This window comes from Nanorana parkeri, unplaced genomic scaffold (genome assembly GCF_000935625.1).
Source record: "Nanorana parkeri isolate BGI_ZX_2015 unplaced genomic scaffold, ASM93562v1 scaffold32, whole genome shotgun sequence".
NCBI lineage: Eukaryota > Metazoa > Chordata > Amphibia > Anura > Dicroglossidae > Nanorana > Nanorana parkeri.
Genome location: NW_017306300.1, coordinates 1,718,067 through 1,738,500, shown reverse-complemented (window position 1 = coordinate 1,738,500; position 20,434 = coordinate 1,718,067). Strand labels below are relative to the sequence as shown.

General features: G+C 36.9%; 1 protein-coding gene across 1 annotated transcript in view; it reads left to right on the top strand.

Annotated features, from left to right (window-relative positions):
• The window catches only part of PCDH15 (protocadherin related 15), a 553,205-nt gene that overhangs the window by 176,704 nt on the left and 356,067 nt on the right, over positions 1–20,434 (top strand). Inside the window, exons 10-13 of the mRNA XM_018568452.1 lie at positions 9,383–9,576; positions 10,898–11,030; positions 13,499–13,578; positions 15,517–15,610. Coding sequence (XP_018423954.1) covers positions 9,383–9,576; positions 10,898–11,030; positions 13,499–13,578; positions 15,517–15,610 — 501 coding nt within the window. The remainder of the gene's footprint in view (positions 1–9,382; positions 9,577–10,897; positions 11,031–13,498; positions 13,579–15,516; positions 15,611–20,434) is intronic.

The following is a 20,434-nucleotide window of genomic DNA, read 5'->3' as shown; positions in this document are numbered from 1 at the left end:
TCAGCGCTGGAGGATCGGACAGGGGAGGGGGGAATCCCTGCAAGGAGCCGTGAGTGACAGTCATGGCTCTCTGCACGGATAGATAGAGAAGTAAGCGAGCAATGGTATGTCTTCACTGACTTCCCGATCTGCTGAGCCGACCTGTGACAGTTTAATTCTCACAGGTTGGCTCAGATTATGAGGCTGAGTGAAAATCACTTGCCTCATAATTCTCCTTTAAGTAATAAACAATTAGTGGAGGATAGGGTGTGTGCTCATCATTGGGAGTCCCCCATATGTGGCCTTTTGGGTGTTTTTTTGTGGTTTTTCTATTTTTAATCAGTATTTCTCTTTGTGCACACTTTAAGGTACCTTACTGAGATAGGTAATAATTAAGAGTATAAATATAGGAGCACTCAAAAAGAGGAAACATATTGGCAAGACATTTTTCTTTATGTTTATATTATTTTGTTTACAAAATAAATTATATAATGTGAACATTTTTTGCTGTGTACTAAAAAAGTAAAGAGTTAGAATGTATTATGTTGCTATGGATAGTTGAGTTATGTAGCTCCAGTTTCCATAAAACCCTTCCTATTACCTCTGGTTTCAGCAGACAGATTTCTCACTTTTATTTTCTTCTGTGTTCTCATAGAGAACTACAGTAGCAGCTTACATGCAACAAAGTCACGTTTTAACAATAGCCTGAGGATATACACTAAACAACTTATTCAAGATCTAGACTGCCAAACATCTGGGTTTTGTTGATGATAACGGAAGTGGTTACACAATGGCAGAAAAAAGGACAGATACTATTTTTGATAAATCACATTTTGCTTTTCTGTATTCATGTTCTTTTCAGTTTATTATTGATGACCTACAAGATACTTTTTGTTCTATACACAAGCCACAATTTCAGCTTATGATAACTTAAACCACAAAATTAATTAACACCCACAGAACCAACATTTACATTTTTTTACATAGTTTATTTAATTATGATTAATAAGCATTAGCATTCTGAAACATTTCATTAATCAGTATTTGTAGTCTAGGGACTTTATTGAAAGAAAAATGATAATGGTGTAAGTCCATTTTAATGATTATACTATACTATAAGCTAAAGTTTTTTATATGTGCTTTTTAAAGTATTTTACTATGTGTTTTTATATTTTAGTTTTAGACTGATCTATTAATCTCTGTAAAATATTTTGAATATGTGGTGGGTGCAGGGAGCAGCAAACTGAGACTAAGCTGAAAGTTGGCAAGCTTAGTATGATGGTTGCTTTGGACTCATCACAAGTCTATAAATTAAAGCTTCTTATAAGTAGTTAATATTGTCTTGAATATCTGGACTGTTGCTACATACATATTTGGCCTAAGCTGACTGGGGCAGTGTTGCAATTTGTAGTACTGTTGGGTTAGAATGATTGCTGAATAATGTTAAGGGAAACTCAGTTGTTTTCAGGTAAAGGTTCTTTAACTTAAAGGAGAACTATGAGGTGAGTGCTTTTCACTCACCTCATAGTTCTAGCCAACCTGTGACATTGAGACTGTCACAGGTCGGCTCAATAGATCGGGAGGTGAGCGAACACATACCGGGTTCGCTCGCCTCTCGATCCTGTCACGGCTCTCTGCCGTGACAGGAGGAGGGGCTGGATTCCCCTCTCCCCCTCCGATCTGCCAGCGCTTACTGGCGGAACGGACGGGGGAGGGGGCGGGTACAGCTGGCTCTGCCTCTAGATAGGCAGAGCCAGCTGTCACTCACGCAGCTGGGCGGATCCCGTCATCTACGTTGGGATCCGCTCAGGCTGCGGCGTCTCAGTATACCGCCAGCTGTAGCTCGCGGTATACTGAGCTTAGGGTAACGGGAGGACGCTAGTTTGTGTCCTCCCGTTACCCTAAGGAGAACTATGAGGAAAAACACTGACCCCATAGTTCTCCTTTAAAGAGAAGGGTCCCCCTGGCTAATAAATAATATTTACAAATATACATATACAAGACAAGAAACAATATTTTAAACAAGCAATATTTCCATTATGAGCAGGTGGCAGAACTTGTCGGCCAATGTGCCTTTTATATTAGACTATAATATACCTTAGCAGTATAATTTTGTCATTTTTCTGTATGTTCTGAAGATAGGACATCTATTTATACATACATATTAGTATAGATCTAGGGGGAAAAATGTTGCCAAGCTTTGCACTTAGAATCCCTTCCTAAATATAATAATTTTTTGAAGAGTAAAATAAAGATTCCAACACTGGCAAGCAGGGTTAATATACTGCTCACCCTTTCCAAGAAACAACAGATTTGAATTAGTATAAGTCCCGTGGGGTATACATAGAATTACACTGAAGCTTCTGTAAGTATCAGTTTGCATTCCTTTTAAGTTTGTCCTCAAGAATAAATTATTTTCTAATACATATTCATGCATTATAGGCTTCTTTAACCTTGACTTGTTATTAAAAAATATTAGTTACAACATGCACACTGCTTTGTGATAAATCTATTGTTCTATGTATCAAATTTATTTGCTCTCTTCTTTGCAACCTTGCACCCTATATACTGTTATTTGTAAATAGGGGATCTGAAAGAAAGGCAATATTTCTCTGCTAAATTATAATAATAAGTGTTTTTATATGAATGTTTTGAATTTCTTACATTTCTGAAGAAAAGAATAGCCATTAGACCACAGGTAACTATGTGCTGCACATTTCAGGAAAATGTGCAGCACATAATAGTGACCGAGCAGATAAAACAAAAAGCTTTCAACTGTATATTAACAGACCAAAAGAGAGCAAATATGAAAAGTTTAGCATGAGGGTTGACATATACTTTGTTTTATCACTTACTTTGAATTTTTCTGAAGTTGGCATAAATTACAGTGCTTTCCTAACTAAGCAAGTGTATACAATTTCTTGTGGTAACTGGCATATTTAGAATGGTCATTAATAGTGCCAGTTGTGTGAAGTGGCTGATCTCTAATGGCTAGTGATCATTTGTGTTTGCTTCCTATGTGGTATCCAAGCAGTTCCAAATATCTTTATATACATAATATATGAATGAAATAGATCATAGGTTAGATATATATAATATAATTATAAGGGCATTTAATTTTATTTTGAGTTTTAAACAAGCTGAATATAGTGGAGAAATCTGATTGGTTGCTGTTAAATAGAACTTCTTTATTTATTTATTTTTTAAAGTCCTGTCAAAGGATTTGTATAGGCATGACTCTAAATCTTCCTCTTCTCCTCTAGATAGTGTTTCAGTTTTCATATCTTCTTTTACCTTGTTCCTGTAGTGAGAGACCGATTTTATTATTCACTGTGATGTTATAATGGAGCTTTTACAAATGTTGCAGGGTAGTTTGTTGGAGCTCAATTTCTATTGATGTAGGCACACCCTCAGAACTACATCTCTCAAGAGCCCTTTTCCTGTGTGCAGTGTGTGGGTAGTCTCTCAGGACTATGCATGTGAAGAGAGACACAGAGGAGCCAGAATAGAAGAGTTCTGTAGTCTGGCAGGCTTGGCTGACAACACTGCGTAGGAGTTCAGAGCAGTAAAGGCAATGTGTTGTTAGCTCAAATAGAAAATTAGAGGCACATTGGTTTTCTAACAGATCAACAGCTTTTTTGGTACTTGCAGCATTTTAATGGGATAAACATGGGGAAATGTGCATGAATTGCAGAGATTAGGGTTGCACAGATACCAAGTACAGTACTCGGTACAAGTACGAGTACATATACTGATACTTTTGAGACTAGAGAAAAATTCAAAAGTTAGGAGGCAACTGTCACTTGTAAGGAGCACACAGAGCTCCTGGGATTTGTACATCTCTGTTTTAATGTACAATTTTGTTTTTATAAATAAAGGGATGCACAGATACCAGTTTTGCGAGTACGAGTGCTGGTACTTGCCGAGTACTTACAAGTACAAGTACTGATACATTTTTGTTTATTGTCATGTGACAGTTTTTCTAAAACAATACAGACTAATGATTTCAGGACAGTGGTGGAGCGCCAGAGCCAGGTCCCCGCTGCAACCCTGGTAGTTCTCATGAAAATGCCAAGTATCTGCACTGGTACTCGAAAAGTATCTGTGCATGCCTAGCAGAGATGTACTGAGTATGTTTTTTCTGCCCTGACATATACTTTAAGTAATAATTGCTGGTGGGGATTGCCCGTTGTTAGCATTTTATTTCCTGCTATCTTGTATTTTAGTCACCCTGCTAGCAAGCTGTTAATAGTGTTCATCAATCTTTACCTGATGGACTGCATTGTCTTTATTTCATGAAAGGAGTGATGGCTTTAAATGGCAGTGCAGTAAAAACATGTTAAAAAGAAGTGGATCCTTGTATAATGTGCTAATTTAACATCTAACCAGCACATAAAAGCATATTATTAGCTCCCACAAGTGGGACAGATGTCTCACTTACTTTGATAATTTAGCAGCATATCTGCCAAAGAAGCAGCATGAAAAGGTAAAGTACTGTTACATATGCTTTCAGTGCATCTTAAATTATAGTCCAATAATGTGTATTACCATTACCCATACATTCAAAGTTCCAGGGATTTCTTAGAGAAGATATACAGTATATTGAAATGAATGAGAACATTGATTTCAGGATTGGTTGTTCATTGTTTACCTATTTGAAAAACAGTTAAGTACACCAATTCTGCTCCCTTGATTACAGAGGATGGCTTATTGCCTCCCTGTTACTAGTATTGAAAATAGATTGTTTTTCAGAGAGTTGAGTCAGCAAGGGTATCTAAAATCAGTAACAGAAGGTTTAGCAACTAAGGGGTGTTTGGATTTGGCAACAACCTTAAAGAATCCAAATGGAAGCAAGATTTTTATGCTTATATCCCTCTGCCATCTAGTAGTTTGTGTGTCTTTATAAACCCCTTGGGTGTAGTGCTTTGTGAACCAATATACCCCTTGCAGCTCATTGGCTTTATGGGGATTATAGTTTTAAGAAACACTATTGAAAAGTTACTGTGAGTAAAGAAGAGTAACCCATCAATTTCCAAAGAAAGTACCAGAGTGCTTTCAGCCTTTTTGTTGCTGGTTTCCAACTAAAGAACAGGGCTGAGTGAGAACCTGCAGATAACAATACAAAAGTCATTGAAAAACCGCAGACAGTGCAACCCATAGCTTTACAGTGACCACACTATAGTGACAGTATGTCACTGACTGAACACCCATGTAAAAACAATAGTGTTTGCTGAACAGATCTGCAGATCTTCCACCAAATTGTTTTTTGAGGCAGGTAACTCATGCCCCAGGTCTTGTGTTCCTGATGTAAACATAATTTAAATGGTGCTTGTGGGATGTAAAGCAGAATACTTTATGATGGCACTTTGATACATATGGTCCACTTAACTCTTATGTATACAACATGCAAGAACATGCAACTTATCTGGACAAAGCATGGCAAACAAAACATTATTGCTAGCTTATATTAGCACACAAAGCAGTAAATGCCAGGAAATAATGATGTAGAGGTATACAGTTAAACAGACACTATTTTACGAGTAATAAATGTCATAAAACATTTTAACTGTATTTTAACAGTACAGCTCTGATGATTTGAACTGTGGACTGTAGCTGTTTTATAAAACCAACCTGTATTTTAGGTTCATTGGATCTCTTTTAAATCCAAGAAGAGTTTCAAGAGAGATATTATGCACTTCTACTACTGCAGCACAAAAGATGATAGACATGTGAATCTTTTGGAATGTATTTATTGTAATGCTATTTTTATTCAATGTTTTGCAGTAACCTAAATTATTTGTATTTTTATAAAATGTGTTGAAATATATTATCTTCATCTGGCACATTCGTTTTACCGAGAAATAAATAATTCCTGTAGCATTTTAAATATATTCCAAAGAATGATAACAGAGTTCAGCATTGCTATGACCTGAAGTATTAAGAACAGAGAAAATGGAACAGCAATAACTACATGTTAGATCCAGTACTGACTGAAGTGTTGAAATAACAGTACAGAGTAACCTCTAATAATGTTAGAGAGGTTGAACTGAAATTTCAATAATTCACTGAATATATTGAATCCACAGCTACCAAATTACATAAAGTTCTCACATGTACTGTTCCATCTATTATAAATAATCCTTGCTCAAAATTAATGCATGTTTATGGTGTAATTATTTCTGAGAATGTGGTACTAAATGCTAGTTTGGTAGAATTGAAATTATATAAAAATAGACAGAATTAGAAAAACTCACTGTAGTTGCCACATATAAAGAGATATCAAACCCATCCTTGTACATCTATTAGGTATAGACCGCCCAGATCCCCTCTGCTGAGACTTACCATCTGGTGCATTAAATCTTTAGGATAAAAAAAAAACACTGTTTACTGAAAATCTTCTCCCCAGATCAGAAAACAACATACCTCTTCGCAAAACCAACACCTCCCAGAGATTTACCAGTTTGATTGTTATTGGTTTTCTACGAGGACCTGAAAGTATTGGTTAGGCCTATAAGGCTACCTTCAGGTATCTGACTGAATGCAGATGTTACCTGCCCATTCTTTATCAAGATGGGCTGAGAAATAAATGCCTCAGTTTCATTCCAAAGCAAAGTGAAGTGTGTGGTGGGACCCTTTTTGGCTGACAGTGGTAAAGTCAATAAAAGAAAGTTTTACATATTTCTATTATATTTTACCCTGGATTATGGCACTTTTGGACTATATTTCCTGTAGAACACATCTCTTCTTTATAGAACACTTTCTTGTTTCATCAGACATCAGCACATTTTGCTTTGAAAATAATTTTTTAACTATTTCTCAGTTCAACTTACATAGTTACATAGTTACATAGTATTTGAGGTTGAATAAAGACATTAGTCCATCAAGTCCAACCTTTTGGTGAATAATGGGCACATTGAGTGCAATGCCCTATGGCAGAGATCACTATATAAGCTTGGAATGTATTTCCCCATTGCTTATGAAGAACAATTGCCATTTTAGCTTTCGCTGCCCTTACATACCTTACTCAAAAGATGGCAGACTCTTAACAAAATTGTGGGGACTTAGGGAGTGCAGAATGCATGTGGCTACTGAAAGTGACAATCAATAAAGATGTATGAATTTTCCTAACATGATGTTGATGAAGAGCAGTTCTCTCCATCACTTCAAAAAATTAATTAAGGTAGAATGGGACCCTAGACAACGTAGCATATTATGGATTGACATTGGACTGGAGTAGTTATAATGAAGCCTCTTCCATTTACAATATCTGTACTGGCACGACCTTTTCCATCAAGCACCAAATGTCTACAAGCATATCTTCCCTTTTGAAGTGACAGGCGTGTGTGCAGCTTTGACAATTGTGTAATTCCCCTGGTTTAATGCAGTAGCATAATGTTTGTACCTTGGGCCCCCTGGACTTCCACCGGCCCTTAAGTTCCAGTCTAGGTTGCCTTGTTGATGATCAGGTTTTGCTTTGCTTTGGCAAATGTGAAAAAGTGAGATACACTAAAAGAAAAAACATGTAATGTAAAAATCTAATTACCATAATACAGCAAACATATTGCACATAATAATAAGAATTGTTTACTTGACCTTTAACCCTTTTGCTGCCGGCAATGTATCCCATACGTTGGCAGCAGCAGGACCCTGTAAACAGACTGCCAGCTACTATAGCATTATAAAGGTGACTTTTTGCTCTACACTGAAGGTAATTCCACAGGTTGCCACCAGTGCACCCTCCCCACCACCCCACCGTGTATCCTGAGCTTTGGTGCCCCTCCTGCAGGCCTAGGGCTGACATGACAGAAGTCAACTGAGACAGGGGAGGGAGACCACCAAACATCCTTTCATTGATCTCCTCCCTGCTGAATGATCCCAGAAGCAATGATGAATTTGTCATTCCCAGTTCCTTAGTGGTCATTCATTAACCCTTGATTCTCCTTTAAGAAAACCTGTCAACACTAAACCTTGTGAGCCCCATATGTGATAGCAATAAAGTTAGGTAAAACAAAGTTTAACGTTGAATAAAATAAATGTAAACCACCCAACTTTTTAAAGTCCCCCACCCCCCGCATACACACACATAATAATGCAAATACATATTGAGTGCGCCTACATACAACAATTATAATTGCATCACAGGTTAGATATTGCTGTACAATCTTAAGTGAGACAATGCTTCTGAGGTCAGTATTCATTGTTAACTCTAAATGATAGACTTGTAAAAGGTTTTAATGCATCGCCTATAGTCAATTTTGGGTACAGTATTCTTTTATGATTTCTCGGGCACATGGAATTTTTCAGCTTGACATTTTTGGTATCTATTTACTCACCGCAACCTTTCTCATCTTTTCTATTTTACAAGAAAGTGGGTAATACATTTGTGCTTATGTGCATTCATATTAACTTTAGTGTATTTTTACTGGAAATCTAGGTTTAACAGTAGCGCTAATATCATGTGACATAAAAAATTGCAACAGCCACCATTTTATAGGAAATATATAATATAAATGTGTGGGGTTAATCCTCTGGCCTTAAAATCAAATTTTAACATATGCAAAAATGGCTCTGGCTGTGAAATGGTTAAACCAAAATTGTGGCCAAAGCAAAATTACAAACACAAAAATAGTAGCTGGTAACATAAGCTGAAATTCTCCCTCTGTCACTGTTTCCTGACAGAGGGTATTAGCCCCCTACATCCCACTGACACACACGCACACTATTATACAATACAAAGCCAGATGTCTTTGCTCTCTATCAGCAGGCCTAGGCATTTAAATGTGGGAAACAGAGGGTCATACCTATTCATACGCAAATAGCAATTTCCAGCAAGTTACTATTTGCATATCAGTATCAAGATTTTCTTGGTAAAACAAAGTTGAAACTATATGCAGCTGCAGTTATGTGCTGTTAGCTAATAATGTCAGCTACCTGCTGCTGATGGAAGCTTTGTTATTTTGATTTTTCCAGATGGTTGCACATAGCACAAAAAACTGTAAATGTTGATATTGCAGTAAACTGAATAAGTACTATTTCAAAGACAACATGTAGCCATATAATGTGCCAATAGAATTGAAGCTTCATTATTTGCAGCAATGCCTACAGTGATTATATCTTTATTTGTACACTTGCAGCAATACAGTTAAGTACTGCTGGTAATGCTTTTTTTCCCACATGTTATAACTTGGCAAAAGTATCACGGAGAGTGCTTAACTGTTGTTTTATGCAGCAATACATTAAAATGTTAATTTATATATATACATTTTTCTTTAACTGCACAGATTGTCTTTCTTTTAGTAAAGTAACATTGATATCAAACAATTCAGTTTAAAGAAAATCAAATTGTCATTTAAAAATTAAATCTGTGAGCTGATGGTTATTTCCTTTGATGTTTTATTTGCAGCTCACAGCTGTGGATGCAGATGAAGGAACTAATGGGCAGATCACATATGAAATCCTAGCTGGAGCTCAGGGGAAGTTTGTCATTCATAACAAGACTGGTGTCATAACTATTAGTCCAGGAGTCACATTGACAGTTGGGGAGTCATATGCTCTGACAGTAAAGGCATCTGATAATGCCCCTCCTGCTCAAAGAAGGTACGTATAAATATTGAGCACTCTAATTCTAAAAGCTACATAGTAACACAAACGGTTTTGATTTAGTATGGAATGGTTAAGACCCTGGTCAGGTGTTTTTTTCCTGTCTTTGTCCCATCTTCCTGTCCCAGAGACACAACAGAGATTAAGAGAATAACTGTCCTAAGCAAGGGGATATAGCTTCTTAGGCAGCTGACAACAGAACATGTGTTTCCATAAGAAGACTTCCCCTCTCTGACTGTTCTTATGTCAGCTCAAAGATTTTGAAATTCCGATCTCTGTATGTACTGGAGAAATTTGTCAGCAGGACCAATAGTGAGATTGAAGCTCCCTGATGGGACACAGACAGAAAAACATGACAGGGGTCTTAATCATTGCTTACAGTATCCAAGAAAGTACAATAAAGTTTTGGCTTTACATACAACTTTTTTCAAGGACATGGTATTTACAATATCACCAAGAATGACAGGTAATGAGATTTCGGCCTTTCTTGTTAAAATGTAATTCTGCTGAGAACTGATTTTCATTTCTTCCTGACCTGGCCAGTCATACAGTGCAGTACATTTGCATTATAGGATTTCTTACAGTTAGCCCTTATGCACATTGGGGGGGGGGCATACACATTATGTTTGGGAGTATTTCCAAACTTAGGAAACCATAGGTGCTGCATACTGTCACCCATAGATGTCAATAGCTATATGTGGCTGTATGGTGGGTATATACTTTTTTAAACTCAGCCATGAGTACATACATATTCCCCAAGTGCTGACTGTGTTTGAGGCATACACTCATACACATACATGAGTTTACAAAAGTAACAGTGTATACCTGCAGTACAGTCATGTACAGCCATTAATGTCTATGGACAGCGTTACTCAGCACCTGTTGCTTTCCAGGTGGAGAAATGTGCCCATATTTCACATGTAAGGTGCCCATGCATCCATGTGCATGAGACCTTAGAAAAAAGGACAATGAAAAAGGCCTTGTGATGTACCACTCCATTGGCAACACGTCTAGGTGTTTTGCAACATAACACCCTTTGTAACAATTTGATTTTAATGGCTGGAAAACTGTTCTCAATTGAAAGAAATTCTAACAGTGAATGTGGTTTTTATTTAGGAAACTCCAATCATTCCAAAATCAAATGTAAATCAAAAAAATTTGATCGACATTCGTCATGTGTCTGATGGATTATCGGGTGGTAAAGAAAGATTTTGCTTACGAAATATCATTCAGAAATATACTGGTGTATGGCCAGCTTTAAAGCCTGAGTACTTTTTCCCTTACTTAGATTCTGTCTGCAATGTTTTGTTTTTTTCAGGAGTTCCATCACCACTGTTTATATTGAAGTACTCCCACCAAACAACCAGAGTCCTCCACGCTTTCCACAATTGATGTACAACCTGGAAATCAGTGAAGCCATGCGTATAGGTGCTAATCTTTTAAATCTTCAGGTATTGGCTATACCACTAATTGAATATTAGGTGTATTTTAACCAAAAACCCTTTATATTATCTGTGCCAGATAATGTGCATGTTTAATATTTTTATCATATACTGTTAACATGATCTTGTTGTTTTTAATGTACTAAAAAGTGTTTAAACAAATACAAAATAATAGTCAAATTGAGTATTGCTTATCTGGGGTACTTTGATACAACCAATGGAAATACAAGGAGAACTACCACACAGATAGTGTCAAAATGGATAGGTCCAAGGAGGTGTGGTGAATTATTTTGTACAAATCTTACAGCTTCTAGTCAATGGGTCAGGAAAAGTGCATGGCATTGTACTATGTAAATAACTGGGATGTGCACCATGATTGATGCATATAGGAAAGTTTCAGACACTCAATAAGTACAAAACTAGCACATTTACACTAACAATGCACTAAATCTCCTGGGTTTCCCTCCGTACCATGATTCAGCAATCTCAGTTCTTCTCTTCAGTGCAGTTGTGATCCCTAAGGACCACCTGCTGTGTACCTGTCTTTTTATACACAAATAACCACTAAAGTATTATACATTTTTTACTATATCCATCCAAAACTTTTGATGAATATAGCCTTTAATACAAAATGCACTTACCACAACTGCAGCTTATATGAGCTAAGCAACTGCCACCATTTATTTTATTTGTTAGGACAAGCTAATTATGGCAGAATGCATGCTGTGTCTGTCACATGTTTATTTTGCAATAAGAATAGTTTTAACCCTTTCGCTGCCAAGCCCTCCGGAACATTTTTCAAATCAGCTGGCCAAGCCATTTTTGAATTTTCTGCAATTTTTTCCTAACTGAGGAACAAAATACATTTAAAAAAACCATGCACTGTGATGCGTTCTAACAACGCACTGCAGCGCATGTGCATGGCGTACACCTCTATATGTGTATGCTATATGGGGGGAGGGAGTGGTTGTGATTTTTTTTTATTTGTTTGTACACATTTTTTTATTTTTTTATTTTTATTTTTTTTACATTTTCTATTTATTTTTTAATAATTGATATTTAACGATCCCCCACTCGGCCACACTACACAGAGCCGCTGTCATCCAAAAACTGACAGGATGGCAGCGGCTCAGAACAGAAGACGCTCAGCCATCCTGAATTGCGGCCAGCCGCCGCTCGTTCCCGGGACCCCCCCGACGGTGATTTTTTAATGGATCCCCGCTGCCACAGACCCTACAAGCAGTGGGGATCCATGGAGTCCCTCATCCCTCCCTGGGATGGCTCCAGGGAGGGATGAGAGACTCCAGATGCCGGCGGCCGGCAGCGGCGGTGCCGGCGGGGGGGGCCCCCGGTATTTTTGATAATAGCGGTCATCAGCGGCTTGTGAGCCGCTGATGACAGCTATTAATTTAAAGGGGACAGTCTGCTGAACAGTTCTACTATAAGCTGATGGTCGCTAAAGCGACCATCAGCTTATAGTAGAACTGTAAATGCCAGGTCCGTATGGCATACTGACCTGGCCAGCTGGAAGCACTTTTGTAGGTCCGTATGCCATACGTCCTTGGCAGCGAAAGGGTTAAAGAAAAGGTGCTCATTTTAAAGGCATTGAAATGCCTGACTAAAAATGATGAAAGAACAATAAAGAACAAATCAAGATTTTTGACACATTTTGCTGCTATAATGCAGAAAAGTTATTAATGTTCTTGTTTGTATGTATTTCCTATTTTTATACAAAATGTTATTATTTTTATTTTGTTTTCTTTTTTGGCCATTATTCCTAATACAAAAAGAAAAATGATGTTGCAAGACACATGATAAATGTAGTCCATATGTGACAGACTTTTTGAAATGCTCAATCCTAGAAATATTAATATAAAACTAAAATTGCATTTTTTTTGCTTTGCCCTAATAGGTAAATGCTGATTTGTCAAGTGCCAGGAAAATGATATATTTAATACATTACAAATACCTTTAATCTTAAATTGCAGGAATGCTCTATGCACCTTCTTTGGTGTGTTCTGGTGCATTAGGCAGCACATTCAGGTTAATAGGTGGCTATAACTCAACTCATTATGGTGACACCTTTAGGGGCAACAGTTCACAATGGTTACTAGTAGGGACCATGGTTACAACAGTCACAGATGTGAGAAGCCTAAGCTTTAGGAGTGCCTGACTTGGCTCTTGTCTCCACTCCTTTGCTGCCCCAGAATGTCACTTATCATTATGCAGAGCACACTGAGTGGAGAAGTGCTGGAATTGGTAGATTCTCTATAGCAGGAATGAGCACAGCGCACTGACTCATGTTACATGTCCCCAGGGTTCAAAGTACAGGGGAGCAGATTATATGGGGGTGAAATAAGCTATTTTAGTTAAAGTTATTTTCATAATTATGTGACTAGTTATTTACTGTACTTGTAACTAACGAGGAATTATGTTTTATTTTACAATGAATATGCCTATGCTTTCTTTTTTCAAAGGCTACAGACAGAGAAGGAGATCCTATTACATATTTAATACAAAATGGAGACCCTCAGAAAGTTTTTAATCTGACAGTAAGGTAAGACACTCCATGTAATTAAAAATAGAAGAAAAACAACTTGTGGGCTAACCTATATGTTCAATATGAATTATTGTAGCATATGAGAAATTCACGTTAGTTCTTGTAAGGCCTCAGACCTGCATGTAAAAGGTAGCCACACCAGCAAGACATGTACAAGGGGAAAGGTTTCTGTAGTGCATTAAGGCCATTAAGATTTTTTTTTTACTTAAGCTGGGAAAGCTGTAAGCACATTGCTTTACAATTTGCTTTAATAACCAACTAAAATACAGTTACAGAAATATGGTAATAAAAGTTGCTCTTTTAGTAATATGTACAAGCTTAGTTTTATATTTTCCTAGTTTACATGTCATTATTTGACTTACCAAAAGCAAAAGCGTATTCACTTTGTTAGGGAAATGTGGTAAAAATGTACTTTGCAATGAACAACCAATCAGACTTGCAAGGAAAATGTAAAAAAAAATATTTTTGCTTGCACATGATTGGATGATGGAAGTTAGCAGAGCTTCATCTCATTCACTACGCTAAGAGAAAATTAAAATGCAAACTAAAAATACCCTTTCAAAGTGAACAGCCTATTTGCTTTTATTAAATAAACCACATTGCATCTGTATACTTTCTGTTCAGTGCAAATTACTTTGTGGCCATTTATAAAAATGCAGTATATCAGCATATATACAGCATTGGTACTTATTAAATTGAGCTATAAGCAATAACATCAGTTTTTTTTTTCATCTAGCTTGTCAAAATTATATTTATAAAGTTTAAACAATTTTTGAAAATTGGTAATTCATATATCAAAAATATTTTTGACTGAGCTTCAGGCAATTTGCAAATTCAATCAGAGTTGCTAGTGTTATCTGTAAAATATTGCAATTACAGCCAAATTAAGTTGTCTTTTTTGAAGTGTATTTGTAGATTTGTAAGGTAAACTAAGAACTATACAAAAATAGTAACACTGCATTCAGGCGCTGGGAGGTGTCCGTAGTATCACATACACGGTATGTGCCTGTAGCCATACCAGCTTCAGACATGCATTGATTTGCTGATGATCTAATTTTCAGTTTTCAAAGTTATATTCTGCACCTGGCTACTCTGCCTGACTAAATAACTTGAATTGCCAGTATAGCCATGTATCTAGGCCAGGGAAAATGAAAACATTGGTGTAAAAAAGAGGCCATAGCTCTTTCTGGTTACTGTAATGTCCTGCCTTTCCTGCTCTGCATGCCCCCCTGTTGGCCACATGACACTCAGCCACCAATGGAAGGGTGAGGAGCGCAGGAACAGTAGGACAGACCAACACCACCAAAGAGTCCTGATTAATTTTTACTTTAACACAGAGCCATAGAAGCACTTTAAATGCAAAATATTCATACTTGACTGAACTGTATACCCTTTAAAAGAGAATAATGTATTATGTGATTCCTGATTATGATTGCTATATCAGATTCAAAATAATTAATTTAATGTGAAACTATAATGGGTTGTATTTATATTTATATTTCTTTATACTGTATAGGCAAGTTTATAAGCAAATGTTTTATGTTATATTTTACTACTTGTGTACAACCTTTATTTTTTTTAAAGTGAATATATGGTGCACCCACAACACTGATTTCGCAAAGTTAAAAGCCAGTACTGATTGACACCTTAAAAGCACAGACATGGCCATATATTTAGAGAAGAGGAGGAGGGGGTCCCTCCTCTGACCTGTAAATCTGGATGTGTAATTTATTTTCTGCCTTGAGGTTTATTTTAACACAGACCAGTCAAAGGAAGGTAGCAAAGTAAAAAAAAGGGTTTAAGTAGTCTAGAGCTCCACCTGCTAAACCTATTTCTGAACATAGTAAATAAGGAAAAAATATTTAAAATCTCTACACATTCCATGTTAAAGTATATGCTTGTCACTAACAATTACATTTTATGTTTTTTATTTAGCTCTGGATTCTTAATCTTGGCAAAATCTCTAGACAGGGAAAGTACAGACCGTTACATTTTGATAGTTACAGCTTCAGATGGCCAGCCTGATGGAGTAAGTTTCCGATTAACTTTGGTTCATTATGTTATTATATTACTTGGTATTGTATTTCTAAAACAAACTTTTAAATAAAGTTTTCTTGAAATTAAGGATAAAATATGTTGCAAACCATATACAGATAACTGTATAATATACAACTTTGTATTCCTTTTTTATTGTAGTAGTTTGGGGGGTTATAAATAGAGCTGTCATTTGTTTAATTCATTTAATATACAATTAAATTTTCAAACATGGTGTCTGTGTAAGTATACAAATAAATGCACTTTGCATTTGCAGGCACAGCAAATGATTAATGTTGCTTTGACTAACTGTTTACATAACACTGGTGCGAACAGTCCTTTGCAAAGGTTGTTTACATTTTTTTTCTGGATAGATTCAATGGGGTTCCAACCAAGCTATTTCTTTGAACCTACATGTGTTTCCTTTAAAGTCTGTGCCTCAGCAAATCAGAATTTTCCACCTGTGGAATCTTTTGCAATTTAGATCCTGGTCTTCCACAGAGATTACACACTTGCCATACACAATGATAGTTTCCCTTTATCACTGTTATAATGCTTTAGGTCTTTCCAAGTTTAGCCACTTTAACCACTTCCTGACCAATAACTGAATTATCCCGTCACAATCGTTCAGTTCGTTAACGACCAGTGATGGGATAATTCAGTCAATGGTACAATGAGTGCCTGTCCGTGAAGGAGCCAGCAGTTATTGAGCTATTGCTGTTGACGAGTCCCTCGTGGTCCGAAGCAGACCCTCAACAGCAGATTAGGTGGTCACAGTTTTGTGATCACAGTGAGAGCTGATCGCTGTGATCGCAGAGCCGTGACAGTTACACAGCTGGCAGCAGCTGACTGTGATGTGTGCAGCTGGTGCCGGCTAGTGTGTTTACAAACTGATACAAAGTATCTCTCAGCAGAATACTGTACTCTACTTAGAGATACTAAGTATCAAAGCCCCTGTAAATTAAAAAAAATATCCCCCAATGCCCCCTAGTTCAAAAAAAAATTAATGTAAAATTAGAAAATAAAATTTTTACAGTTTAAAAAATAAAGACAAAAGTTTAAAAAAGTAATAAAATGAAAAAACAAAAAATTGAAAATATAGTGTAACCTAAAACTCCCAAAATAAACTGAAATCCCAGACATATGATTGCCCTATAAATCAGATTAAATAAAATAATTTATTATGAATGACTTTCTTTTATCTAAGCTAATTATGTACACATTATTATTGCTAAAGCTGTTAAAAATGTTTAGTTTTTTTTCATTTTTGTATTTTTTATAAAACAAATAAGAATTGATATATGCATATGTCACATCAAATTATAGCCCATTTTGTCCTTTAAAAAAGGGTATATAACATGTGAAGGTCTAATGCATTAGGAATATGGAAATTATGGCTAAAAATAAACATAGCAAAAATGGCAACATTGCTCCACTCCACAGAAACAAAAACATTTCTGAAGCTGTGTCACTAAGGGGTTAATAATACCTCTAGGACCTTGATCCAGCACTCACTAAATTGAACGAAGGTGAAATATTAGCAATGTAAGACAACCATCATCACCTATTTAAAATGCATATGTCTTTGTAAATGATACTCTGAAAGAACAACATGTAAAGTGCCATGATATTGTACCAATGTTTGTTTAGGTCACTTCACAACCTTGTTTCCATTTCTCTTTGAGAAACTAGGAAGCATTTCACATTTAATTGTGCATGAGGTGAACTGTAACAGGTTTTATGTATTGAGTTTCTGTGACCTGGAATATTCTGGCAATTATGTGGTTTGTTGGCTTGCCCTTTATGTTTAACTACTTTGCATGATTGCTACAGACATGTTTTTATGATGGCATTGATATTCGCATGCAGCTACAGCTGTCATTTTATAACACTAAATTCAAACAAACAATGTAATGTGCAACGGCATTGTTTCTTATCTATTTCTGGCACTGATTTGGATAAAGACTATAGCACGATAAACAAAAGGACAATAAACAAACAAACATGATCTTAGAGCTGATATTGTTGTTACTTGCCTAAAACAATACATTCCCATTAATGTATAACATAAATTGCATATTAAAACAGACATGCACTGGAGCGCATGTGCAGAAGTAGCGGCATGATCTGCTGACGCTGCTCTGCTTCCCACACACGAACAAACAAGGAGTCCCACTCAAATAGATCCCACATGTGGCTGCTGCCTATGCAAGGATACCGGCATCAGAGCTGATGCTGGAGTATGGGCATAGGAGAGGAGGCAAGCCAGGCGGTACTGAGAGAACTTGAAGAAGCAGCTGTGAGGCTCTATATAATTGGAGGAGTGTAGCTGGTGTCAGTGGAATCAGAAGTATTGGTCAGCAACAGATTGGCCAAGGAGGATGCTTAAGGAAGCAGCCCCAGGGGAGAGGTAATGGCTCCTGGGTAAGCAGTAAAAACATGAGAGAACTGTCCAGCAGCAATATTTCCTTTTAACGTAATGGCAGAGTGGATATAAAGTTCTGTGGCATTGAAGTCTGCAGATTGTGTGGACTGCTGCTTTCTGCACTGGCTTTATGATTGTTGGAGAAGCACTAATAAGATTTGGGGAAGTGAAGATAAATGGGACTCAGTGTATGAGATATACTGGTGCTTAGAATCTTGTAGATTGTTACTTTTTGGAGCCTCTCTGTAAATGCCTGATAGATAGTAGTTAACGCTGCACAAGCAAAATGGACTTAGAACGCTGTGATATTGGAACCAGAGTCTCGGGCAAGTAGCCACTCTCTGGATCTGTTATGGGACTGCCTGGGGGATAGCATAATACTCAGGTAAGTAAAGACAGAGGGGATAAAGAGCATTGTTATAGAGGAATGGCTATTTTCTTGAATTGCCTTTCCCTGGATTTGATTTGTGAATGCCTGGTAGCAATTCACTCTCCAGAGGCGAAGGTGCTGTTATATTTGAGATAGTGCCCCGTAGAGATTTATATTCTCTGGATTCTGTTCAGTTGATCTTTCACATAACCAGGGAGGGCACACTATTCAGAAAAAAAAGGCACACAGCAGATGAAGGGGGGGCTGCAACCCCCCCCCCTCCCCCAATCTAAGACCGATATTAGTAGTTCCATGGAGAGTACAGTAATAGAAACTCCTAAATTTGGCAATATGGTGCCGTTCCAAGAGGGTATACAGTCCCATATAGAATCACAGGATAACACAAATTTCAGTCAATATTACAAAAAGTCCTAGATAGGGTGACTAAGGAAATAATAGAGCAGCTCACTAAAGAGATATGAGAACTGGGCAATAGAATTTCATTACTGGAACATAGAATGGATGAAACTACGGTTTTGGGAGGACATGAAGACGAGATTGAGTTATTGAAATTTGACATTGCAGAGTTGCATGACAACATTGACAAAGTAGAAAACTGGGCAAGATGTTCTAAACTAAGAATTAGAGAGGTCCCAGAATCAGACATGGATGTTCATGCTACTGTGATGGCTAGGTTTCAAGAGATAGCTCCAAACTGACCTAAACAACAATTAGAGATGGATAGAGCCCATGGGGCCTTGTCACGGCGGAAGCCAGAGGGCTCCCACAAGATATTTTTATAAAATTCCACTTCTTTAATACCAAAGAAAGTTTGCTTCAGAGAACACGAGAAAAGGAAGTGTTAATGTATAAAGATTATAATTATCAGTTATTTCAGGACTTAATTCCAACTGCTATTCAGAAAAAAAGGAGCTTTAAACCTTTTGTGGCAGCTTTCCAAAGCCATCAGATTAGATACAAGTGGGGTTTTCCATTAAGCTTTGTTTTACCTATAATGATAAGCAACAATTGCCCTCCACCATGGAGGCAGCAAGGACATAAACGGAATCACTGAGACTCATGGAGGGCAATTCTGAAGGGAGACTGGGCTACCCTGGGAAAACCTTGCAGGTCCCACAACAGACTTATGGATCATCATTGAGATAGAGCTCCTTAAAGGCCCTAGAAGCTAAAGGGAAAAAATGGAAAGTGGAGGAAGAATAATAAGAATTGAACTATATGATGTGTTGTTACTTTTATTTCTCTCTTCCCCTTTTCATCTCTTTTCCTGCTTAACCATCATGTTAGTATGGAGGGGAAAAAATATGTTAACTTCAGTGGTAGTAAGCCACCCTCCCTCTTTTTATTTTTTTCTTCTCAATATCTATATACAAATATGGGGGTTAAAGTAATAATAGATAAATGTTATTGCATGTGAAAACGTGGAAAAGGGTAAATATTTATTTGTGGATATTTTCACTTGGAGAGTTGTGGGGTTTCTCCCCCTTTTTTTCCCTTTCTCTTCATACTGTAGATGTAAGTATATGAAACTACTATGTGAAAAATGTGATTTATGATGGGGGAAAATGATCATTTATGATGACATGAAGTTAAATGATGTATGTCATAGAAATGTATGATTGCTATGACTAAGGGGGGTATCCACTGTAAAATGTATATGTTGAAAATGATTATCTTAAAAAACGGTTTAAAAAAGGTGTATAAATCACTGATAGGTTGGGGGATGACTTATAAAACAGAAAAGTAGGTTAAAGTGGATGTAACTAAGAAAAATATTTGTTGTAGAATGCACATGAGGAAATAATTATGAAAAGTATAATGGATTGGGGATAATGGTAGTCTTCACTGTTTGCTATGCAATATCGCCTTTTTTAAAGATAATAAAAGATTTATGTTTGAGTGGAAGAGAATATAAGACTACAGCTTTTTTACTTTAATTGGCTATATCTGTGGGTGGGGTACTGTGATCTTTTGATGGCCAACAATTTAAAATGTGTTGGAGA